The 25,076-nt window shown below is 38.4% G+C and overlaps 3 protein-coding genes across 3 annotated transcripts; all 3 read right to left on the bottom strand.

The window, feature by feature from the left end:
• Nucleotides 1-3,229: 3,229 nt before the first annotated feature.
• Nucleotides 3,230-4,858, bottom strand: LOC107927380 (uncharacterized). The gene is made up of 4 exons (XM_016858433.2): nt 4,748-4,858; nt 4,346-4,633; nt 4,072-4,248; nt 3,230-3,958 (listed from the first exon to the last, which is right to left on the bottom strand). Exons 1-4 carry the CDS (start codon nt 4,856-4,858, stop codon nt 3,230-3,232), a joined length of 1,305 nt encoding a protein of 434 aa, XP_016713922.2.
• A 7,863-nt stretch (nt 4,859-12,721) lies between these two features.
• LOC107927381 (protein PUTATIVE RECOMBINATION INITIATION DEFECT 1) lies at nt 12,722-19,141 on the bottom strand. Its single transcript, XM_041088287.1, has 9 exons — nt 18,429-19,141; nt 17,495-17,604; nt 17,245-17,420; nt 16,601-16,912; nt 15,229-16,195; nt 14,415-15,132; nt 14,060-14,340; nt 13,324-13,993; nt 12,722-13,188 (listed from the first exon to the last, which is right to left on the bottom strand). Exons 1-9 carry the CDS (start codon nt 18,888-18,890, stop codon nt 12,967-12,969), a joined length of 3,918 nt encoding a protein of 1,305 aa, XP_040944221.1. The 5' UTR covers nt 18,891-19,141; the 3' UTR covers nt 12,722-12,966.
• A 155-nt stretch (nt 19,142-19,296) lies between these two features.
• Nucleotides 19,297-24,535, bottom strand: LOC107927474 (protein transport protein SEC23). The gene is made up of 12 exons (XM_016858540.2): nt 23,551-24,535; nt 23,281-23,454; nt 22,905-23,066; nt 22,620-22,762; nt 22,353-22,428; nt 22,084-22,256; nt 21,881-21,962; nt 21,525-21,602; nt 20,664-20,825; nt 20,288-20,551; nt 20,056-20,160; nt 19,297-19,902 (listed from the first exon to the last, which is right to left on the bottom strand). The coding sequence occupies exons 1-12, from the start codon at nt 24,301-24,303 to the stop codon at nt 19,756-19,758; spliced, it is 2,319 nt and encodes a 772-aa protein (XP_016714029.2). The 5' UTR covers nt 24,304-24,535; the 3' UTR covers nt 19,297-19,755.
• Between the last annotated feature and the right edge of the window lie 541 nt (nt 24,536-25,076).

Here is a 25,076-nt window from a genome sequence, read left to right as displayed (position 1 = left end):
TTTTTTTTTTAATATCAATACAATATTAGAGGATTGAGAAGGAGATTACAGAGTTTAAATCACATCAGATATCAGACTAGAATTTTAATCACTACTCTAAATATATCCAACTCTACCAAAAATAAGTTAAAAAACAATAAACTATTCCAGAATATAAATATACTATTAACAAAAACAATATAGAACATCCTTTTTATATTTTTAGTGGGATGAGATAAAGTAACTTAGATTCCTTAACAGTGTTAACCAAATTTGCCCATCAACTCACCACTGGAGAAGGAAGCTAGAGACAGGTTGGTTTTGACATATGCAACAATGAGTTAACCTCTTAAACAACTGTTTCAAATCCAAACTTGTCTTTTAAATTTTGGGCCAAGGAGAAGGAAAGGTTTGGGGTTGCAAGGTTTGTACCGTACATCTATGTCCTCAAGTTAGAATGGATATGCATAACATGACTTAATCAATCAAACTCTGTAATGCACAAAGCACAATCTTTCTGTACTTCTGTCCCCACCAAGCAAACCTTATATGGTATACCAATTGTACCTGAACAACCTTCTGACAACGTTTATAAAGGCAATTGTATTAGAAATTATATCCTATATCAATTTAGACTAATACTTCACACTTTAAACACATGATATGAACATTATCACCAATATTTAACAATCAATATGAACCTAAACACACAAGCAAGCAATTCAGCAAACATTATAGGATATTTTAGAATTTAGAGAACACATATTGATAATCCGTATCAGACCCGTTCTTGACATTTTTAGGCCTAAGCAAAACAATAAATTGAGCCTTTTAAAAAAATTATAAAATATAATACAATCAAAGTTGAATTTTTTTTTTTGGATCTTAGGAGAAAATTTAAAACCTTAGACATTTAATTAATTTATTTTAATCTGAAAATTTTTTCACTACATTAAAACTGAAAAAATATTTTTTTTGAGCTCCTTTCAATTTTAGTCCCTGAGCAACAGCACTTTCAAACAATCTCAGAGTTAGGCCTGACCGGAACTATAATGACTTCAACTCTGATGAATCCTCAACCACCTTCAATTTTGCTTTAGCTTTGGAACTTTTTGGCAACTTATTTCCTCTCTAAGACACATTCAAAATAATGAAACTAATAAGATTAATGTCAACTAAACGTCTTAAAACCTTAAAACAAACGCTACCTAAAAGGATTCCCATTTGAGTATAGAAATAATATTAAATCACTACATTTATTTTTAAAAGGTTCTAATAATTTGTCATAATATAATTTTATTGTCTTGCTGGAGAAAGGGAAAATAATACGATTCCATTATGTTTGAATAATTGTAGTTTAACCAAATTTATTTAACTAATACCTGAACCAAATTCAATAAAAATTGGACCAAAAAAGAATTTAACACTATAATTCGAATTGATTTTCGATTAATTTTTCCTCAACCTTACTACTCTCAGGACTCATCCTTACACTATTACATAGAATTTATTCATCTTACCCTCATTTTGTTAGTGTTTCAACATGTTGTCCAATTCATTGGCAAACCTTTCAATGGCTGGAGCTGGTAAACAAATTGGTACCAAAGTTCCAACTTCTCCTTTCTCCTTTCTTAGTCTTAGTTGGTATGAAAAAAGTTGATCATTCCAATGGCTTTTGTTAGCCCTCCAAAAACTGCCTTACCCCATCCGAAATCGACATCTTCGAATCTGATGTTTGTTATCGGATATCACATACAACTCGACATCATCCGGAAAATGGAGTCGTTTACCCCTAATCACAATTAAAGCTGCCAATGATTTCACATATTCCAGTGTCACACTTGCTTTTGCTTGCTTTATTTATTCTACTATATACCCTAATGGATTGTGGCAGAGGTTTTTACTGCTGCTGGGGAGACAACCATTCCATAACATCGCAATGAAGGATAAAATTTTGAACGTACCTCTTTGTTAGGGTCAAGATTTAAAGCAATGGTTTCGACAGCGCCAAAAGCAAGCTGTTAAAGAGTTCGAACTTGGTGCAATTCGAAGGTGGAGAGGGAGGGGCCTACGAAGAAGTGAAACTTTGTTGGAGTTTCAACACACTTTAATCGGGTAAAGTAAGAATTTCAAACAGAGCACCAGCAGCAACGTATTATACCCGGGTAAAATATGAAGGAAAAATGCCTGAAGTTCAAGCTTTTAGCTACTGTCAAGAATGGAGAACAGAACTTAGAATTTTTAGAAGGCAAAGGAAGAATGGAGCATATGGAAGAAAATCTGATGATTTCATTCGTTTTAAACATTGGTTTAAAGCCATTATATATACCAGTCATTTGGCTGGTCAGAAGATCAACAAATCCTTTACCTAAACACTACCTAACTCCACTTATTACATTGAAACTTACAAAACTAAACTTGTACACTTAAGTAAAGTTGATCATCAGCTCCTACATCATCAAACTACATCAAATGTAGGCTTAAACTAAGTTCAAAACGAACTAGAACACATTTCATAGACTTGGTTACAAAAGAACCAAAACAAACAGATTCAGTTACACGTACTTTACCCGAGTAACTTATGTGTATGAATTCTTGTACATACTTTACCCGGATAACTTATGTGCTTGAATTTGTATGGGCTGCATGTTGACACTTTGGCTTCTTCACATGCTGCATGTAGGCCAATTTCCAACACTCCTCCTTGGCTTGCATGCTACAAACTCTTGTTCTTTAAGCATTCTCTGATGATTTGGTTCACTAAATCATTTTTCTCATCTCCTTTTGCTTCCAAATTTCTTTGAAGGTCCTCGACCATTTGCTTCAACTCTGATTTTTGATTCTCCATTTCATTCAGTTTTTCGGATGACTTTTGTTTCTTTCTCTCAAACTGCAATTCCAGTTTTGCTTTCTGGATATGAAGAGATTCCAGCTGTTGCTGCAATGTGTTTGCCTCATCTATTAACCTCTGTACTTGATTTGATGCTTCATCACCTTCAAATGCAAAATTTTCTTTCAACAGAGCCTTCTCAGCTTGCAACGTCTCCTTCTCTGATAGCAGATTATTTTCCTGAGCAGTCAAGTTCTTCACACTAAACAATGATTCACTGTTATGATCCTCAAGTTTCTTCGTGAGAATAAAAATTTCTTTTTCTCTCTTTTCTAACATTATTTTGAGTTCTGAAATACGGGATTGGAGTCTTATATTTTGTTCTCCCAGTTTTTCTGCTTCACTTGCTTTGTTCTCTAACTACTCCGCCATATCTCTGTTAATTGCTTGCAATGATTTCAACTCAAGTTCCAAGCTAGTTACAGGTGCTTCTAATTCTTTTATCTGAGCAGATGTTTGGTTCCCATGCATATCATGCACCTCTTTGAGTGTCAAAAATTTCCTTTCTTTCTCAACTGAATTAGTGAAATTTTCAACCGAATCTTCTTTGGTTAGCTGAGCCATTGACATGTAGTTGGCATGGCTAAGCCTCTTGTGACACAACTTGGATTCATCTGCAGCAGCTGTGTAGGCACTATCTGGACTCTTATTCCAGTCCACAATAAAACTTTTTTCTGTCATAGCTACTGTCATGAGCTTGGATCCACTAGGATCACTAATCAGGCATTCTTTACCTTTGAATACAACTGAATAGCCCTTCTCAAGCAGTTGAGCAATGCTAAGCAAATTTCTATCAATTTCAGGCACTAACAAGACATTTTTAACAAGTTTGGTACCTGTAAGAGTGCTTATCAGCACATCTCCTTTGCCTTCAACTTTGATGAAGTGTCCATTTCCGACCTTCACATTTGTTTTGAAGCTTCTGTCAATTGACTTAAAAATGCTAGCATCAGGGGTTATGTGGTTTGTGCAACCACTGTCTATCAACCATCCATCTGTAGCTTTTCCTTTAACAGCTGAACAAGAAACTGCAAAAACTTGTTCTTCTTGGTCATTGTCTTCTTCTACTACTTGAGCTTCAGCTCTTGGCTGCTAGGGTTGGTTGTATCTTGGCCTGCCTTTGTTTTTGCAAACCCTTTCTATATGACCCATCTTTTTGCAAAATCTGCACTCCACATCAGGCCTGAACCAACATACTTTACCCGGGTGACTTGCCCTTCTGCAGTGTGGACAGGGTGGATATCTTCCTGCACCATCTGCTTTAGGCTCGTTTGACCAGGTATTCTTGCCTTCGTAAGAAAAGGTGCTCGAGGCAGACTTGGCTTCGACTTGAAAGGCACCTTCTTAGTGCTCCTCCTGTCTGCTGGCCCTCCTTTGCTCTTGTACATACAGAGCATTGATCAGCTCTGTTAAAGTGATGCTGGTTAAAGTGATGCTGGTTAAGTCTCTTGAGTCCTCTAAAGAGGATATTTTTGCCTCATACCTTTCTGGTAAGGTAGAGAGCACTTTCTCCACAATCCTTGCTTCACTAAAATGCTCACCAAGGAGCCTTATGCTGTTTACTACAGCCATAATTCTGTCTGAATACTTCTTGACAGTTTCCTCTTCCTTCATCTTTAAGTTCTCGAACTCCCTTCTCAGGTTCAACAACTGCTGCTGTCTTGTCCTCTCAGTACGTTGGAACTCCTCCTTAAGCTTGTCCCAGGCCTGCTTTGGAGTCTCACAAGCCATGATCCTGGTGAAAATAACATCAGAAACACAGTTCTGAATGCATGACATAGCCTTGTGCTTTTTACTTTTTTCTTTAGAGTACTGCTTCATTTAAGCCACTGTTGGATTTGCTCCCAATGGTTCTGGTTCAACATCTGAGTTAACTACCTCACATAGATCAAATGTCTGGAGGTAGGTTCTCATCTTGACTACCCAAATGTGATATCCTTCTCCATTGAAAACTGGAGGTGCAGCTGGTGAGAAGCCTGATAAAGCCATCGTTTTTTTTAAAGTTTGCTAGAACAGGTCCCTTAAGAATGCAGCTCTAGATACCAATTGTTGGAGTTTCAACACACTTTAACCGGGTAAAGTAAGAATCTCAAACAGAGCACCAGCAGCAACGTATTATACCCGAGTAAAATATGAAGGAAAAATGCTTGAAGTTCAAGCTTTTAGCTACTGTCAAGAATGGAGAACAGAACTTAGAATTTTTAGAAGGCAAAGGAAGAATGGAGCATATGGAAGAAAATCTGATGATTTCATTCGTTTTAAACATTGGTTTAAAGCCATTACATATACCAGTCATTTGGCTGGTCAGAAGATCAACAAATCCTTTACCTAAACACTACCTAACTCCACTTATTACATTGAAACTTGCAAAACTAAACTTGTACACTTAAGTAAAGTTGATCATCAGCTCCTCCATCATCAAACTACATCAAATGTAGGCTTAAACTAAGTTCAAAACGAACTAGAACACATTTCATAGACTTGGTTACAAAAGAACCAAAACAAACAGATTCAGTTACACGTACTTTACCCGGGTAACTTATGTGTATAAATTCTTGTACATACTTTACCCGGATAACTCATGTGCTTGAATTTGTATGGGCTGCATGTTGACACTTTGGCTTCTTCACATGCTGCATGCAGGCCAATTTCCAACAAACTTCAACAGGGCCAAAGAAAAAGGAATGTTCAACCATGTTGTTCGATGGTGAGGCGCTGGTGGTGGCAACTTCCACTTCGTCATATTCGGGGTAGGTGAATGTGACTCGTGGTGGGTCTCGAGCATTTAAAAGATGTCTTTCCCATACAAGAGGGATAGAGGGGATGTCTGCACCACGTGCCATTTCGCCAACAGCGGACATGAATTGCTTTAGGCCGGTGGCATCGCTCATGACAGGGGACAGCGAATATGAAACCATCACATTTCAATTGTGTTACCTATTAACACATAAACTAATACCAATTAATAAAAAAACACAAAAGAAAACAAAATTTCAAAAAAAGGCTGAATTACTAAATGTTAAGGGTTAAATTTTTAAAATCAAGACTAAATTGATAAAAAGTATAAATATTTAATGTTAAATTATTATTATGTCAATTTTAAAAGTTGTTTAGTTATTCAACTAAAGACAAAAAAAAAGACAAAAATTGAATGATTAGGTAACTATATCTACATATTTCCCTGTTAGACAATTGATGATTGGTGTCATCCATGAGCCAGGGGTTTTGATGTAATTTATGTCTCATGATAGCTCGTAATCAATTTCCCCCATTGTCCAACCTCCAAGGTGTAAGCCATTTTGGAAAGCGTGTCTACCTGCTATTTCTTAGCATGTGGTATTTGTTTGATGGTGATTTACTGTATATCTTGCATTCGTTTTTGCAGGGCCTTGTGATAATCCATCAATGTGTTGCCTTTGACCTCGTATTCTCTTTTTGAGTTGTTTAAATACCAGTTGGGAATCGACAAAAACTTGCAAATACTGTACATCGAGGGAATGAGCCAAGACAAGTGCGGCCAGCAAAGCTCCATAATCCACTGTGTCATTGGTTGCAGAAAGGCTAATGAGAGGCAGTAGTGATATCCATGCCCTATGGGATCAGTCAGGATTATTTATGCTCTTGATCCTTTTTTCACAGATGATCCGGTCTGTGCATAAAGTTAACAATTGTTCAGTGTTTGCAAATTCAGCTATAGCATTAGTTTCTTGATCCGTAGTGGTCCGTGGATCCTTGCGAAGTTTCACTCTGCTACAAAATCCGTAGTGATCTTGGATCAATACTGCGCATGCACTCGGTTGTCCATACGAACACATTGGTGTTATTACAGAAAAGGCTACCAGCTGATTCCTTCCTTTGGCAATGAGGTGAGTGTTAAGAAATGGCTTAAAATTGGTAGTGGATTGTTGTTGTTGGTAGTGGGTTGTTGGTGGTAGTGGATTAGTGGATGGTTGTTGGTGTCCATTTTCAACCACAAATCTTTGCCAAAGTTTTGGACAATTATGTCCTTGAACTCTCTTATAAATAGAGAGGTTCATTAGCCATATTCATCATCCCAAACCAAGAGAGAGCAAAGCTTGTTCTTTGAAAGCTAGGATTTTAGCTTTCGGGTTTTCTATAGGGGTTGAGAGTTGTGAGGTTCTCGGGTTGTGTCTTGAGTGTAAAACACTTGTAATCTTCATCTTGTTATAGTGAAATTTCTTTTTCGCCTCTGCCCGTGGACGTAGGCATTAAAGCCGAACCACGTAAATCCTTGTGTTCACTTTATTTTTCGTTCCGGTCAATTTACTTGTAGTCATATCGGAGTTCTCGAATCGATCCTTTCCGCAACAAATTGGTATCAGAGCGTAGTTGAAGGAGTGATAATATTTTCTGAATTGCCCTGTGACTGCAGCTTTGTCTGATCTTTCACATCAGGAAGAAAATATTATCATTCATTCAAAGGTTCCAAATTATGGCTACAAGTGTTTCATCGACTAAGTATGATGTCGAGAAATTTACCGGGAAAAATAGTTTCAGTTTATGGCGCATCAAGATGCGGGCAGTGCTGGTTCAACAAGGATTGCTAAAAGCATTGTCTGGTAAAGATAAATTACCAAGCACGCTTTCGGAAGAGCAAAAGGATGACATGCTAGAAAGAGCACATAGTGCTATTCTGCTATGTCTAGGAGATGAAGTGCTACGAGAAGTAGCGGATGAGAAAACCGCGTCCGGTTTGTGGCTCCGGTTAGAGAGCAAGTACATGACGAAGTCATTGACGAACCGGCTCTACCTCAAGCAAAGACTCTATGCCCTGAAGATGGAGGAAGGTACACCTGTTTCCCAGCACCTGGATAAATTCAATTCCATTATCATGGATTTGAATAATATCGATAACAAAATCGATGATGAGGACCAAGCAATAATTGTTTTGTGTTCTTTGCCTCCCTCGTATGAGAATTTTGTTGATACAATGATGTACGGTCGTGATGACCTGACTCTAGAGGAGGTGAAAAATGCCTTAAGTTCCAGTGAGTTGAGGAAGAAAATCACTGGTAAGGTGGTCGAAAACAATGAAGGCGAAGGCTTGGTTGCTCGAGGAAGATCCAAGGCAAAGGGTGGAAGTTCAAGTAAAAGCCATCCTAGATCGCAGTCCAAGAAGAGAATACAGTGCTACTACTGTAAGAAGTACGGGCACATGAAGGTAGATTGTCCGAAAAGGAAGGAGAAATCAGAATCACAGGAGCAACAAAATGATCGTGCGAATGTAGCTGATGCAGATTCTTCAAGTGATGCCGAGATCGTTCTTGCAGTATCCGACTCTTACGCTGGTGGGAGATGGATTCTTGATACGGGAGCTACATTTCATATAAGTACTTCGAAAGATGCATTCTCAACATACGAGAAGCATTCTGGTTCAGTACTAATGGGAAATGACCACGCATGTCAAGTCATGGGGATTGGCACAGTTCGTATAAAGATGTTTGACGGTATTGTTAGAACTCTAACTGATGTTCGGCACATTCCAGAAATGAAGAAAAATTTGATCTCTTTGAGTACGTTGGACAAGAAAGGCTTTCGGTACTCTGCTGAAGGTGGAGTTCTCAAGGTATTCTCGGGTGCTTTGACTGTGATACGTGGTAATTTGGAGCGGGGCCTTTACTTCCTCGATGGTTCCTCGGTTACAGGTGTTGCGGGAGTGTCATCATCAGATGATCTAGATTCTGACACCACGAAGTTATGGCATATGCGGCTCGGGCATATGAGCGAGAGAGGCTTATCGGTGCTAAGCAAACGAGGATTATTGTCTGGGCAGTGTACAGGAAAGTTGAATTTCTGTGAGCACTGCGTCTTCGGTAAGCAGACTCGGGTAAAGTTCAGCACTGGGATTCACAAGACAAAAGGCACAGTGGATTACTTCCATTCTGACCTTTGGGGGCCTTCTCCGACAATTTCTAAAGGTGGTTACAGATATCTGCTTACCTTTATCGATGATTACTCGAGAAAGGTTTGGGTGTATTTTCTGAAGAGCAAGTATGAGGTTCTCATCAACTTCAAGCAATTTAAAGCTTTGATCGAAAATCAAACAGGAAAGAAGATCAAGCGATTCCGGACGGATAATGGCTTGGAGTTTTGCTCAGGTGAATTCAATGAGTTCTGCAAAAATGAAGGAATAGTGAGACACCGCACTGTTCGTCGAACACCACAACAAAATGGAGTTGCAGAACGCATGAATAGAACTCTCTTGGAGCGAGCTCGTTGCATGCGATCAAATGCTGGGCTCGGTGAAGAATTTTGGGCTGAAGCTGTTAATACTGCTTGTTATTTGGTTAACAGATCTCCGTCAACAGCTATTGAGCTGAAGACTCCTGAGGAAGTATGGTCTGGTTCTCCTGCTGATTACTCTGGTTTAAGAGTGTTTGGCTGCCCTGCGTATGCTCATGTAAATGAGGGAAAACTCAAACCGAGGGCGAAGAAATGCATATTTCTTGGATACGGCCAAGGGGTGAAAGGATACAGGTTGTGGTGTCCTGATCCGGTTTCGTCCAAGTTCATCATCAGCAGAGATGTGACTTTTGATGAGTCATCCATGCTTCGATCCACCACAAATTCCCGGGAAAAGGAGGAGTCAGATAGAATGGGAGATCACGGTGTTGAGAAGCAGGTGGAGTGTCAGGTGGACGCTCCAATTCCTACGGAAGGTACTTCAGTCCAGGATGATCAAGTTGAGGTGCAAGATTCCGATGAAGATGAGTCACCTCAAGAAAAACCATATAGCATTGCCACTGGAAGAACGAAGAGACAAATCAAACCAAATCCGCGTTACGCTAATCTGGTGTCTTTCGCGCTCAGTGTGGCGGAGTCCATTGGTATAGAACCTTCCAGTTATAATGAGGCTGTCACGTGTGATGAGTCGGCACAGTGGGCAATTGCTATGAGTGAGGAGATAGAATCTCTTCACAAGAACCATACTTGGGAGTTGGTTAAGCCGCCAAGTAACCAGAAGATAGTTGGTTGCAAATGGGTCTTCAAGAAAAAGGAAGGCATCCTAGGGGTTGAAGCAACTAGATTCAAGGCACGATTGGTTGCTAAAGGCTTCACTCAGAAAGAGGGGATTGACTACAATGAAGTTTTCTCCCCAGTCGTAAAGCATTCTTCCATTCGTGTATTACTTGCCATGGTGGCCAAGTCTGATCTAGAACTTGAGCAGCTTGACGTAAAAACGGCGTTCTTGCATGGTGAGCTCGAGGAAACAATCTACATGCGTCAACCAGAGGGTTTTACAGTTCCTGGTAAAGAAGACCATGTCTGTCTATTAAAGAAGTCTTTATATGGATTGAAACAATCCCCAAGGCAGTGGTACAAGCGGTTTGATAGCTTCATGATTCAGCATGGTTACACAAGATGTGACTATGATGCTTGTGTCTATCATCGGAAGCTCTCAAATGGTTCGCACATTTATTTGTTGCTGTATGTTGATGACATGTTAATTGCTTCCAAAAACATGTCGGAAATCAACAAGTTAAAGTCGCAGTTGAGTGGTGAGTTCGAGATGAAGGATCTGGGTGCTGCCAAGAAAATTTTGGGCATGGATATTCACAGAGATCGCAAGGCGGGCAAGCTTCGTGTGTCGCAGAAGAACTACATTGAAAAGGTTCTTCAACGCTTCGGCATGGATAAAGCGAAAACTGTGAGTACTCCGTTGGCACCACATTTCAAACTCTCTGCAGAGTTGTCACCACAATCTGATGAAGAAAAGCAGCAAATGTCTCACATTCCATACTCGAGTGCAGTTGGAAGCGTGATGTATGCAATGGTTTGCACTCGTCCAGACATTTCACATGCAGTTAGTGTGGTCAGCAGATACATGAGTTGTCCTGGCAAGGAACACTGGCAGGCCGTGAAATGGATTCTCAGGTACTTGAGAGGTTCTGCAGATTTATGCTTGGTATATGATCAGAGTGACTGCACCAGCAGTGTCACGGGCTATGTGGACTCTGATTATGCTGGAGATCTGGACAAAAGAAGATCTCTGACGGGTTATGTTTTCACTTATTCTGGAGGAGCCATTAGTTGGAAAGCTGTGTTACAGTCTACCGTAGCCTTATCTACGACTGAGGCGGAATATATGGCGTTAGCAGAAGCAGTGAAAGAAGCATTGTGGATGAAAGGTCTAGTAAGCAGTTTGGGTTTACAACAGGATTTCACTGTTGTATTTTGCGATAGCCAGAGTACCATACATCTGACTAAAAATCAGATGTTTCATGAACGGACCAAACACATTGATGTCAGATATCATTTTGTTCGGGAACATGTTACGCAAGGTGACATTGTTATCAGCAAGGTTGCTACCGAGAAGAATCCTGCAGATATGTTAACTAAGGTGATCCCTGCATATAAGTTCAAGCATTGCTTGGACTTGATAGGTATTCGGGATTGATTAGCGCCAGAGAGGCGTTTGGAAGAGGTGATCCAGTTCGAGGAATTCACTATGATGTTCAGCTTGGTAAATTTCAAGCCAAGGTGGAGATTTGTTAAGAAATGGCTTAAAATTGGTAGTGGATTGTTGTTGTTGGTAGTGGGTTGTTGGTGGTAGTGGATTAGTGGATGGTTGTTGGTGTCCATTTTCAACCACAAATCTTTGCCAAAGTTTTGGACAATTATGTCCTTGAACTCTCTTATAAATAGAGAGGTTCATTAGCCATATTCATCATCCCAAACCAAGAGAGAGCAAAGCTTGTTCTTTGAAAGCTAGGATTTTAGCTTTCGGGTTTTCTATAGGGGTTGAGAGTTGTGAGGTTCTCGGGTTGTGTCTTGAGTGTAAAACACTTGTAATCTTCATCTTGTTATAGTGAAATTTCTTTTTCGCCTCTGCCCGTGGACGTAGGCATTAAAGCCGAACCACGTAAATCCTTGTGTTCACTTTATTTTTCGTTCCGGTCAATTTACTTGTAGTCATATCGGAGTTCTCGAATCGATCCTTTCCGCAACAGTGAGCAATAATGTTCATGGCCGAATCTACTTGAGTGGGGTCTAAATAGATGAGTTTTATTTTCTGCTCTGCTTGTTTGTCCTCTTTGTAATTTAAGTCGTCTAGAGTAAGTTGATCTGTGTCCATATAATATTCTTTCCCTTTTAAAGTAGAATCAATTGTTCAATCTGTCATAGTGTTTTATCCAATGCTTGTTGATGGGCTCGGAATGTATTCATGAGGTACTGGAATTGGATCGAACATTAAGCATGAGGTTCAAGCCGATGAGAAGCTGAAGGTATGATATTAACAGTAGACGATTGAGGAAAGGGAGGTGGTAAACTATTCATGTTTGGTATAGTGGTCACAGGAGGAATCGTGCTTTGTACGGGGGTTGTTGACATCTGTGTAGTAGGGGTAATTGGATTGGTGTTGAGTTGCGGCTCGACGGTGGTGAGAGGGTGAAGTGAATGCTCAACAGTGAGAGAATTGTATCCTTGACTTGTAAAGGTGGAGGAGCTAAATTTGTAATTATATCTATTCTTTAAACAAAGTTAATGGAGGAAGTTAACCAAAGGACTGAAAATACCAACTAGAAAAGTTGAAAGATAAATTTTGAGCAAATAAAAGTAGATAAATTAAATTCACACAAACTGATAAAAACAGGGATTATCTTATAATTTAACCTTTCATATATTGATAAATTCAAGTTCTAATTATATCTATTATTTTTGAGACATGTTAATAGGATTTTAGACATTAAATATTAATGTTAAGTAAGTTCTTTATGTTAAGATTGTTGGATTTGAGTTGTCACTATTTATTTGTAATTAATAAAGTTTATGAAGAATTGACTTTTGTAAACAAATAAGAAAATTATAATCTCTATTTACCTTCTTACCTCTCTATTGAATTGTGTAGTAACTTGAAACTACAAGTAGAATATGAGTTTCCCTACATTACCCACACCATAATTCAAGACATAATGCTATGTATTAAGTGTATATGTTTCCTTCTGATATGTCACCTATTTTAGTGCATAGTTTTGAAGCCAAGCACTTAATTCTATGTTAGCTATTAGTACCTCAGACAGGAGATCAAGAAAATCAAAACGAAAAAAAAAATTAAAAGAATATTTTTAACTAGGTTATAGTTGAGCTGTACTACCTTCTTCTGTTAAACTGCGGAAAAACATTTCTATTTCTTGAAACAATCTTTTGTTCCCAGAATTTGTGTCTGAAGAAGATACCATCAAGTGAATGAGATACTCACAAATTTCTCCCACCTCATCTGACCACGTCACACTCTTCTGATCATTCTTATCTGTCGTATGTTCTTTACTGTTGTTGTACATGCGTTTTCTGCATGCCTACAATACGAAAAATAACATAGATATAGGGACCGGTTACGGTCATATATTCGACATTCACCCTTGAGTGTGGATAAAATATCAATCAACATATTTTGTTTCTTCGTGATAGGCAAAAGAAACAATTAATGTTACCTGGAATACATGATTAAGACTGGCTATATGCTCTGCCTTCAAGAATCCAGAGTTTAGTAGAGCTCGAAATAAAAGCACCATCTCAGGGGTAACATCCATGACTTTAAGGTTTTCGATTATACAAGATATGGAAACGTCATCGAACACGGTTCGGATCCACTCGGGAATCTTCTCGAGTTTTAGCAATGCGACAGTAAGATGAACAGCAGGTTTGTGGTAATTGATGAATGATTTTGATGCTAAGCATGGAACTGCCAAAGACATAGCCATTTCCTCCACAATTAGTCTATACCAGCTACTTCTCACAACTCTTGATTCCTGCATTTCTAGTTCTTTTTCCCACCCTAAAATTATTGATAAGCAAAGGCAACAGTTCATTGCTACCCGAATGTTATCGTTAAATACCTGACCTTCTAATACAGTCATTATGGACATTATGTAACCCATGAAGCACTGTGACTCCACATGTTTCCCTTTTTTCTGATATGATATTCCTGAAAGAAACTCCAACAGGCAAGATGAAGCAACAAGCTTGACCATTGGAGACCCAAAATGTATCATCCTGCACAAATCATGGAAGTGAATATTGATTATGGAAACTGGTTGTGCCATATCTGGCGACTTGAGGAAAGTTTCCCAGTCTGGAACCTCTGGTAAAACGGCATGGAAGCTGAAAATAAAGAAGTTAGTTTACACAGCATGGATTTATAGAAGAGTGTTATAAGAAGGTGCTTACCATCTTAAGGTGAAGTAGTATAACAAAAGTAAAAATATTAGGTTTTCGCCAGAGCTTGTTCCCTCATCATGCTCTATTAGAGCAGGTCCCTTTGAAGAGACAACCTGGACTGTGCTGTTGATGGTAGAGATCAAGGAAGCATTGAAAATTATACTTTTCGAAGCCTCAATGAGTGCATGGCTAGAAGAATTATGCAAAATCAAGGAGAGAATTCCCACTAAAAGTAGACCTTCATGATTCCAGCCATACTTTCTAACTGCAGGAATTAAGCAGTCTATCAACTACAAAGAAAGTAAAAGACTCATTAATTTGCTGAAACCGTGAGTACACATTAAAATGAAAACTGACACGGTACCTTTGTAGACAATGCAAGCCAAGATTCGCCATCAGAAAGTGTTTCATGGTGCACTGTACTTAGAATGTTAAATAGCAGAAGTAAGGTGGCCAGAAGTAACTCTGAGGAAGAAGAATGACTTGAATTGTAATAAACTACCATTAATATTGCATTGCCTATTCCATGCAAGCATAGTTGGTCCGAGGCAGTTGGAAAGATGTTAATGACTGTTAATATAAGATTTACTACTGCTATAATGTCTTGATTTTGGGCTCCTTCCTCAGCAAGCTCTACCAATAAACACATCAAAAGCTTTGCAGCATGGTTATCTCTCCTAGCTACCAAGTCTGCAATTACTCTTACATCTATAGTTTGATTATTGTCCCTATGGATGAGTATTCTGTTTCCATCTGAGCAATCTCTTCTGCAGAATTTTAGAAGTTGGCATGATAATGGTTTGCTGATTTTCTCCTGTTGGAACAACCATGTCACTGCAACTGGATGAATCACTGCAGAAGGCAAATCCCATTCACTTTGACACAGCATATGGAACAAGATCCTCTCAGCTTCCAGGCTGTGAGAAACTTGATTGCTTGCCTTAGCAAGACCTCTACATAGGCCGTAAAGATTCAACACTTGCATCATTGTCAAGGAATCAATGCTCCCGGAGAGGAAATCTCCACTGTTAACAAGAATATATTGCTCCAGAGAAGCTAAAACCGATCTCTCATCTGCAAGCCTGCGGAAGGTATCAATAACAGTAAGAAATAAAGGTGAAGAGCAAATGTTAAAAATGCAACATGAATAAGATGAAAGAACCTGGCAGCTCATTTACCAGTCATCATGCAGGCAACTGAAATGCAAAAGCAACAAAACTGCAGCTTGGCAAGAAGACAAATCTAAATCATGGGAGTTCTTCTGCCCAAGCAGAAACAGCAAATCAATAGGATCAGATGGAAGAGAAAAAACAGCATCTCTAATTGGTTGTCCAGCTTGATTTCCCAAAAGAACTTCCACAAGTGAACTGAGCATTAGATATACTCTCCATTTCATCTTTTCAGCAGGAAATAGTCCGAGACATCCAAATGAAAAACAGAACCAAGAGGATGAAAGTAGGACTTTTGCTAGTTCTGTTGCTTGGACATCAGGATTCTGAATCAGTATAAAATGGAATGTTTCGAATACCCCCATGACAGTTTCCTCATCAAGTTCGTTAACAGCCATGGAAAACCAAGGTAATATATGTGAGGTACATATGTCCACAATACAAGTTCGCAGTTCCAAGTTGCTAGATGTGTTTGCACAGCACGCTTCGTGACTGTATGAATATGCTTCTTTAAGAAGGTATAAACAATGTAAGAGTTGACCTGGATCTTTCTCAGAGATAGTCAGACAAGCTAAAACAGCATGTTTCAATGATTCTTGAAGAAATGCTGCAAGATTTGAAGCCCCTTGAGAAGAAGGGAATTTTAAAAGAGCTACAAAGATTGAACAAACCAATAGGAAAGTCTCTGGAATCATGCCAATTTCCCCATCTCTATGCCTTTCAAGCATCCTTGACAAAATAAGAGCTAATTCTTCAATATTAGAGGTTGATGCTATTCCAGGGCAATCAGAAACACAGTTTTGTATAAGCATAAGTGTGAATGTTTGAGCAGGATGGAAAGGAACTTCAGCCACATAACGAAGCACCGGAATCAGAGTTTGGAAACCAATAATAAGCCTTTGTCTGAAAGACTGCTCAGTACAGGGAAAGAGATTAAGAACCCTAACACAAGAGTAGACAAGGGGATCCTTGCATTCTGTTTAACAAGAGTAGAATTTCATTAATGCAAAAGCCTCGTGGCATGATATAATTATCACAAATGGACATACATATGCACGCATACATGTAATGTCCGTGTACAAACATAGGCACCATGCTCGCATAATATACACCTGTATAATTCTATGTCGAGCACACATGAACGGGGTCAACAAATAATGATAGAACTCGAAAATGATACACTGCTTTCGTGACTAATTTGCCTGAATAGAACTAGTTAAGTAGAATACTGATTTTGATTAAAACAGAATGCAACAAAACTTCAAAAACTAAACTACAATCTTATTTTCTTTGGAGCGCTATTGAAAGCAGTATTTTGGGTTATTTGACTCACTGAGGAGACTTGCATGCCATTTAACTGTCGAGATTTAGCTTCACTTACCTGACAATCTTAATATCTCAAACACATAATCCACAATATTTTCTTCTATCAAAATCTGAATCTGTTTGGAGAAAGCATCTCCACACGTCAAGTAGTGGAAAATCAGATCCAATGTGCTGATTTGCACTTGGCTGTCAGATGAAAGAAGTGGGCCTTTGATGGCCTCAGCAAACAATACGCTTAATTGGGATTCATCTAGTCCATCTTCTATCGTTTGCATTAAGTGGTCTGCTTCATCAGAACTCAAGCTGTTTATATCATTTCCATGTCCATTTCCAAACAATCCAATTTGTGCCAAGAGCATTAGAAATGCTACAAATGCAAGATTAGAATTTATTAGTTTAAGAGGATATATTATGATGATCATGATGAAACACAGCTGCACATGTGAAGGTGGCCTTGATGTCCGAGGTGAGTACATTCATAATAAAGACCCTAATAAACATTATGTTATGCAGAGCAGTGAGTTAAAGCAAACTGGAGGCATTCACTTTTAAATGATGTCAACTAGTTGCATAAGACTTTCCCAACATGGAATGTAACAGAACTTAGTAGTTTCCGTAGGCTATGCTTCAAGAAAAATGCTTCAATATATCTTGACACAAAATTTTAAATAAATCAATGTAGAAAGCAATTTGACAAACCTACTCCATTCAATCGTACATCATCTCTTTGGGTTTTCAGAAGTGCCTCCATTGACAAACGCAACAGACTAGGACAAAAGGCCTGAAGAACATTTGCTCCTAAACCATCTCTAGATGCATATCCTTGAATAGATAGTTTATACAGAACAAAAAGAATCTTTCCTCGGATTTCATCGCTGCAGTAGGAAACAACTAATTAACAGCCACAATTAATACAAACGATCTGTATCCAGTAACTTTTATTTGTTACCTTGGCAATTGAAGACCAGCTACCAAATTGGATACTAGAGCTTCTTTCTCTCTGATGTGCATACAAGGATCATTTATTTGGCAGTTCAAAAGAATTCCTAAGCAATGCAGCTGGCATTTAAGATAGCCAAACATAGCAATAGATCAGTTGTCTAAATTTTTCTCAGAATAATAAATAACGGAAAAGTTCACACTTCAACTCAAATATGTTGGACTGACTCCTTTTATTAGAGTACCAATGTCCGGGACATATTCGGACATGCGTACTCCAAGTATCTCCAAATGCATGGAAAACTTAGAAAAAGAAAAAGTAAACTTACCCGGCTTGAACACTCACACAGTGGCACTTTAATCCAAATAAAATAGCATGCTGCATGATCTTTCATTTTCTCAAATTATGCATAAGATTAGGCACGAATACTACCCAAATTCATCCTAAAAGAACCTAATACATTTTCGCACCTAGTTCACTTTTTATTTCCCTTATTTATTCAACATTATCAAAATCTAAGGCTCCATTTGGTTGGTATATCTGTACTAGCATTTAAAAGGGAAATGTGTTATGTTGTTTTATGTAACTTTGTTTTTTTAATTTTCTGGTAGCTGTGAGAATTAAACAGAAAATAATACTGAAAGAGAATGAGTAACAAAAACAAGGATCACATCAAATGTTGGAAAAGCAGCACATAAAATTTATAAACTCTCCTCTTCTTTTTCCTTCAATTTTCTCAGCAACCAAACACAAACTACCACAAATAACAAGTTCAAACTCACTAGTCACTACCATGCAACAAAATAATAATATCACCGTATTAAACCACAGAAAATAATAAGAACAAACTCCAGCTATTCTTTCTTATGATTCATGTTTCTCAGAATCCAAACAGATCCGCAACAGAAACAACAATCAAAAGATTCAAAACACACATACTTACCATATAAAGCTGCCTTCGACTCCACGCTAACGCGCCAGAAGAGAGTTTTTCGGCAACTTGCGCAATGAAATCTGCGGTGACAGAATCACTAGCAGAAGCGCAAAGAGCGGAGATTATATCAATGAGTTGTTGAGCGATGGGATCATCGTCGAAGGAAGAGAGCGCGTGGAGGAGAGGGGAGATGAGGAAGTGAGGGTGGAAGGAAAGGAGGGAGGTGAGGAAAAGGGGTTGAGAAAGGGCGTCGGAGAGTTGGGAGAGAACGTAGGAGACATGGAGAGTGGGAGCGCGTGGGTTGGAGATGAGGTTAGAGAGGCAAAGGAGGCAGATGGAGCCGCCTTGTTGGGTGCGAATGGATAAGGTGGTGCGGTGGCCTTGAGAGCATTGGATATTCTCCTGTTCTTGATCGGGATAATGATCGGCGGCGAAGGAGATATCCGGTTCTTGCGGATCATCAAACATCATCTTTCCGGGAAAGAGAGAGGCAGTTGGTGATTTTTGAATTTTAGCGGGAGTCGGGCTTTTCTAATATTTTTATTTTTCTAATTTTTTTCTCCTATTTTTATTAGAAATAGAATTAGTTATACCACTGACACTGTGCGTGAAACTGAATCCTATTTTTTGTTATAGTTAATTATACCAAACATTCTCAAACTATGATTCTCATTTTAAATTAATCCTTAAACTTCAAATTATTTTAATTACACCTCAAAACTATTGAAGTTATACCAATCAAGTCCTTCCGATAACACTCTATTTTCGTTTTAAATTTAGCTACATAAGATTTGAGGCATTATACAATAGTTTTTGCTTGAGGAATTTTGAGTAAGAAATGCAAAATAATAAAAGGAAATCAAAAGAAAGCAGAGGAAAAAAAAACCAACCATAAAATTCATATTTAACTTTGGATGCTTTAAAGTTTTGAACTGTGAACTCAAGACATATAAAAACAAAACAAAAATAACCCCATCTTCATTTACCTTCCCCATCTATACAAGTCTCTGAACCCCTAGTTTTGAGGTATGTATTCATGACCTGAAAATTCCATATATACAACACATAGGCTGCCACCTCACTTGATCTGATTGTATACAAAACCAATAACAAAATCGAAATTCTGTCAAGTATGTTCCTTATCGGTCCCCGATGACGAAACCGGGTTCCTTCAACTAATATTCTCAAACTCTCTATGACCTCATTGTTGCCTTAACCGCACCTGTCCGATGAACTACTGTGAAGGTACTGGACCTCTCATTTGTAAAATTGGGGGGAACCCACACTGACAGAATTTCACGTACAAAAATTTACGTCGTTCAACTGTTTTATACAATCAAGATTGCACGGCCAACTTCTGGAGATGCTCGAAGAAGATTTGTAGGCTTACATCGTCTGTAAAGATTATATCTGATCCGGCAGTCATGTCAATGGAATTATTGTATGTTGCTGATGGGTTCAATTTTGCTAACAAAAATCTTGCCTGTACAAGGAAAACCAAAATAAGCTCTTGGCATGGAAGAATATAGGGAGAGGTCAATGTAACTAGAGATTGAAGATAAACACGAAGATGGTTCGACGAACCAGAAATGGAGAATAATCAAAGACAAATGGATATAACAATGAAAATACTGACCTGGGATCCATGTTGATCACATACAACCAATCTAGGGACAGGGAAGCGCTCCTGAATAATCATTTGGGCATCAACATGAGGTGCTTGCAAAAGCTGTGAAAATGCCTGTTGAAAGAAATAAGCTTTTAGACATCAAAATCATGCCACCAGATATCGCGTTTGCACATGATGATAGTAATGTTTTGAAAATTAAGCTCTACATTTATGTGGTATGAACACAAAATGAGCACACCTGATGTTCAGGCTGACTCTGGTAACCCATGTTGCGCCACTGTGCTATTGTCATACCATGGAATATAACAATACTGAAATATGCATCTAGCAAGAGAATACGATCAGCTGAAATGGAAGCCACGTCCAATAATGCTGGTTGAGGCAGCGAGTTGAATGAATACGATATTAATGATGGCTGAATCATAACAGCTGCATTTGTAATGTTTTCTCTGTTTAGTAACATTCGAAAGTAGGCAGTTTCATCAGGACTGTTGTTAAAAACCTGTCACAGAAAGGAAAAGAGAGGAGCCATATATGAGTGTAGGTCAATTACATATTACAAAAATAGGCAAGAAAAAGGCCTTTTATTTATTTTTATTTTTTAAACCAGGTACCTGAACAAATTGTGACCGTCGTAGATTAAACATAAATTGAGGGAACAAAGAAAAGCAAGGGTTTAATGTAAAAGATGATGCATCATCCTTCCGATACTCTCCAAATTTGGAACAAACTCGAATGAGATTCCGATCCAACCACCGTGTAGCATCAAACCCATCCTAAATGAAACAAAAGGCAATAATTAAGCAAGGGTGGCAATCAATAAACAATTAATTAGAAGCAACAATTGATAGAAAATATCGCAAGCCAGGAAGGCCTGGGCTAGGATGAAAGCGAGTACAGAGAAAAAGTGTTGTTAACGCTTTGCACCTTCGGCCTTGACCATGAAAAATCCTCAAATGGACAGACACCTGCTGCGCCTAGTAACGCTTTTTTGTTAGGCAATAGGTACAAAAAAAGGACTGCCTAATTAAAGTTCTCCTCGATTTCTTTGATTTTAATTTTTTTCATTATTTGTACATTTTCTAGTAAGAACGGTGATAATACCAAACTATCTATTTCTCAATATTTGAGTATTCAACAATAGACAGGAGACAAGGAAATCATGCAGATTAGCCAACAAGTGAAGAAGAAAATTTGGCATATTTCGTAGGATAAATTGGACCACTCTTTAGAATTTATTACCATAATTATGTCTTAAATTTATTATACAGATAAATGCACACACAGAGAAAACAAAGGCACACATACAAAAACATGCATTTAAACATATTGTGCCTTACTTCACTCAAGCAAGCACTTTTTTTGCACCTGGTACCTCAGGCAACATAGAGCAAATAAATTATATGTTGAAAGTGGATTCTAATAAGAAAATAGAGCAAACAGTAAATAATTGAATAGAAGGCGTTTCAAATTACCTCCATCTCCATTTTCAGAGAAGTTACTCTTGCCATTACAACAGCAGCAGCCTCTTGATCAAAACCATGTACTAATTCCTAGAAAGGAGATATTATTACTGTTAGAACAAATCAACCAAGAAACAAATGGAATTGACAATTATACACGTTAGCTGACCTACCAACATTCAAATTCAAGACTCCCTACCACCCCCAAACACAAAAAGATAGTCCTCTTAATTGTGACCAAGCATGACCTTATTTAAAAAACACAATATGGGATGAAGTGGCAGAAATGAAATAACACCCTTGCCTCTCATTTATTTTAAGACAATTTAAACAACAAAAACTACAAAATTGAGATAATCCAAACTAACCTCTGTACTAACAGCACTGTCTACCCATTGTCTTGTCAAAGTAGTAACTCGAAGCATTCTTTTACCTTCAGGGTCTTGATAACTGTAATTAAGATAAACAAGATCACAATCATATTACTAAACAAACAAATAAAACCCAAATCAAACATATTTAATTTTAAAGAAAATAAACTCGACACTGCTGAGTAGTCCATGCAGCAAACCTTGTAAGAAACTGCAAATAAAGCTGTGAATTTGCCGTTCCTGGGGCATTTGATCGCTCAGTTGATGAAATATCAAATAAAACCGTCAAGCATGTACTCTTGTCAAGGCCACACATTTTCCATGCTGAAGTGCTCCCCTCACCAATGACTGTGTCAGAGACGTTAGGTCCTTTCTGCAACACTCGTAGTAATCAGCTTAAATACAAGTAAATTCAGTGTGTTGTTTAGAGAGAGTGAGATACATTATTAAATTATTAAGTAGGTCCAACCTTCTCCAAAGAAGTGCAAGGTCCAATGACCCCTTGAATTTTGATGTCTTTTGAACAGTTGATCTCAAGCAGGCCACTAGAAATGGGTAAAAGGAGAATATAAGGAAAATCAGGTGGTTGGAAAGTCTAGAACTCAAATAAATAAGACAAGGTCAACAAGAACTGGAATATAAACGGAAGTTGACTAATTAATAAAGCATCCACATAGTTGTTTATAAATAATCATTTTTAAGAGAAATGAAGTTAAAATGTTGAACAAGAACTAACTTAAAACATAGGCCAAGAGATTGTTCTCCGTCCTTGAACATACGCCTGAAAGAACCTTTAAATACAGAATGACCAAAACTTTCAGCTAGAACAACAAGGCCACCAGTTCTTTCAACTGCAACTTTCATTTCAGCAACCCCAACCTGAGAACACATCAGACCCATTCATCATGAAGATTACCACTGGCTGAAGTTATTAGACTTCATTTAGACTAAATGGTTTGCACTTTGCACCTTTTAGGAACATAAAAATGATTAAACAACCTAAAAGGTGGCCAAAACAGACCTGATCAAGTGCAGATGCAAAAAGGTCTAGTACATGACCCTGGCTGACTAACTGTTTTGCAAGGCTATCATAAAATCTGACTGCTTTCTTAAAATATGGTGCAGCATCCTTATCAAGATCTTTATGTGAACGTACAGGTTCTGACAAGTCCTTCGAAACAATCTGCAAAATCATACAATCAGTATTATCTTGATGACAACCAAGTACGTTAACACAAATAAAAAAAGGCCATATTAATTACACAAACTATGTTCATATTAACAATGACGTATTATTGATGCCGTGTACATCCATAATATCAAACAATTCATTAGAAATAAACGATAACTGCATTATATCAGCTATATAAATTCGGTACATAATTTAATGGTATTACCGTCCCCGGCCCTTCAGTACATGGACCACCAACCAAAGCAATAATCCTAGCACCAGTTCCAGGCATGCAGGCTCCAAGCAATCCTGTTGCAACACTTAAGGCCACTCCGGTGCACCTCGACGCCCTATTTCCCGGTTGTACAGGCCACTGATCCGTTTGCAACTCATCCAACAACTACATTAAAATCAACCAAGCACTTCGATAAACAAAAACAAAAAATCAAATATTTTAAAAACCAATGAATTTCCCACCACATAAATAATAACGCACCGAATTGAGGGTGTACTCGCAATCGGAAGCAGGCAAAAGAAACCGGTTAACGCCGGTATTGGAGTGCCCATTTTGCAGGCCTTTCGGATATCCAGCGGTCGGCCGCCGCCCAGCAGAACCAAGGCCCAACTGCTCCAACACTTGTTCCTTAGAAATCTCCTTATTACCCCTGAAAACATAGACCTTTGATATATCCGAGAACCCCAATTCATGAACATGCGCTTGAGTCCCAAACGAAACGAACCCAACAAGCGCGTGTTCCGGCAACAACCCAAGAGCCTGTTTCATCGCCGATTTAACGAAACCAAGCTCTTCCTCGATCATACACATGTCCAACACGAACACAAACACCGGCGGCAATTGAGGTACATTGGAAGGGTTGTTTGGATCGGGATTCGCTTGAAGCGAGTATTGCACCGTGGTATATTGCGGGTAGAGTTCACAAGGCAGGTTCGTCTCGGAGATCATCGCATAATGCGGCGGGAAATGATTGCGCTGGTAACAGAACGGACAGATCCAAATCTTGGCGGTGAAATCAACGCGCGCGAAAGCATTGAGCGCGGAAGAACAGGACTTGCAGCGTAAAGGCGCGTAAGGGAGCGTCGGGATGTCCGGGTGTGACCGGATCGGAGCAATGGAAACGGCTAACGGAATAACACAGGCGCTCGCTTCCACTTTAGTACGTGGCCAAACATTCCACGTCATCCGTACGGCGTCAATCCCTTCGGGATCAGTGTTCGCCATCTCCGACATGGTTGAAAAAGTTATTTGAACAAAAAAAAACAAAAAGAAACTTAAATTTTTTTTTGGTTTTTTCGGATTAAATTTGATTAGTAATTTAGAAATTGAATGAAAAAGTTGAAATTTTTAAGAAATTTTTTACTTTTTTTATGATTTTGGGCGACCCCAAGAGAAATTTGAGAGAAAGGGGTCACCGAGAGAACCAAAGCGAAAAGAAAATTGGGTTTTATTGAAAGAGAAATGATAAGTGGAATTGAGCTTTAAATTTGAGTATTTAAAGGGAAGGTTTGTAATAACGGAAGGTTATGCGCTTTCCATTCTTCTAACGACACATCAGCATTTTTCTTTTGGATTATATTTTTCTACCAAAAATAAATATCTAATCTCTCTCTACATGGAAGGATAGATTTTGAACAAATTAACCTAATTTTATTTTTTATTTAAATATTTATATTTAATTTACTTTTAAAAAATATTATTTTTAAATTTTCCAGCTCAATTAGAGACTTTATAAATAGTGTACGGTAATGGTGGACGTCGAATGTCGATTCACCCTCTAAGACAGAGAGTCACACAATGAAAGTGACGAAGTGGTAGTTTGTTGAGAGAATATGGGAAAAGAGATCGGAAGAGAGAGAGAGATGAGGGAATTGAAATGTATGAATTGTCTCCTTCTCTTGGATGACGATGAGGAGGGTTCTATTTTTTTATTATTTTATTACACTCTTGTTGATATTTTTGTTGCTCAGTTGTATGATCTCTAGTGTGTGATAATTTATTCTTTT

The sequence above is a fragment of the Gossypium hirsutum genome, chromosome A02 (assembly GCF_007990345.1).
Source record: "Gossypium hirsutum isolate 1008001.06 chromosome A02, Gossypium_hirsutum_v2.1, whole genome shotgun sequence".
Taxonomy (NCBI): Eukaryota; Viridiplantae; Streptophyta; class Magnoliopsida; order Malvales; family Malvaceae; genus Gossypium; species Gossypium hirsutum.
This window is presented reverse-complemented; position numbering and strand designations above follow the sequence as displayed.

Excerpts from the sequence above, each read along its gene's own strand:
- LOC107927380 (XM_016858433.2), bottom strand. The coding sequence starts at position 4,858 with ATGGCTTTATCAGGCTTCTCACCAGCTGCACCTCCAGTTTTCAATGGA. Across the intron at positions 4,634-4,747 it reads AGACATTTGATCTATGTGAG|AACTGTGTTTCTGATGTTAT; the intron begins GTAGTTAACTCA and ends TCATGCATTCAG. Across the intron at positions 3,959-4,071 it reads CAGAAGGGCAAGTCACCCGG|CCAAGAGCTGAAGCTCAAGT; the intron begins GTAAAGTATGTT and ends CAACCCTAGCAG.
- LOC107927381 (XM_041088287.1), bottom strand. The coding sequence starts at position 18,890 with ATGATGTTTGATGATCCGCAAGAACCGGATATCTCCTTCGCCGCCGAT. Across the intron at positions 14,341-14,414 it reads GGCTTGCATTGTCTACAAAG|TTGATAGACTGCTTAATTCC; the intron begins GTACCGTGTCAG and ends CTTTCTTTGTAG. Across the intron at positions 13,189-13,323 it reads GTCTTAATCATGTATTCCAG|GCATGCAGAAAACGCATGTA; the intron begins GTAACATTAATT and ends TTCGTATTGTAG.
- LOC107927474 (XM_016858540.2), bottom strand. The coding sequence starts at position 24,303 with ATGTCGGAGATGGCGAACACTGATCCCGAAGGGATTGACGCCGTACGG. Across the intron at positions 20,826-21,524 it reads CTCTGAAAATGGAGATGGAG|GATGGGTTTGATGCTACACG; the intron begins GTAATTTGAAAC and ends TGTTTCATTTAG. Across the intron at positions 20,161-20,287 it reads AGAGTCAGCCTGAACATCAG|GCATTTTCACAGCTTTTGCA; the intron begins GTGTGCTCATTT and ends TTCTTTCAACAG.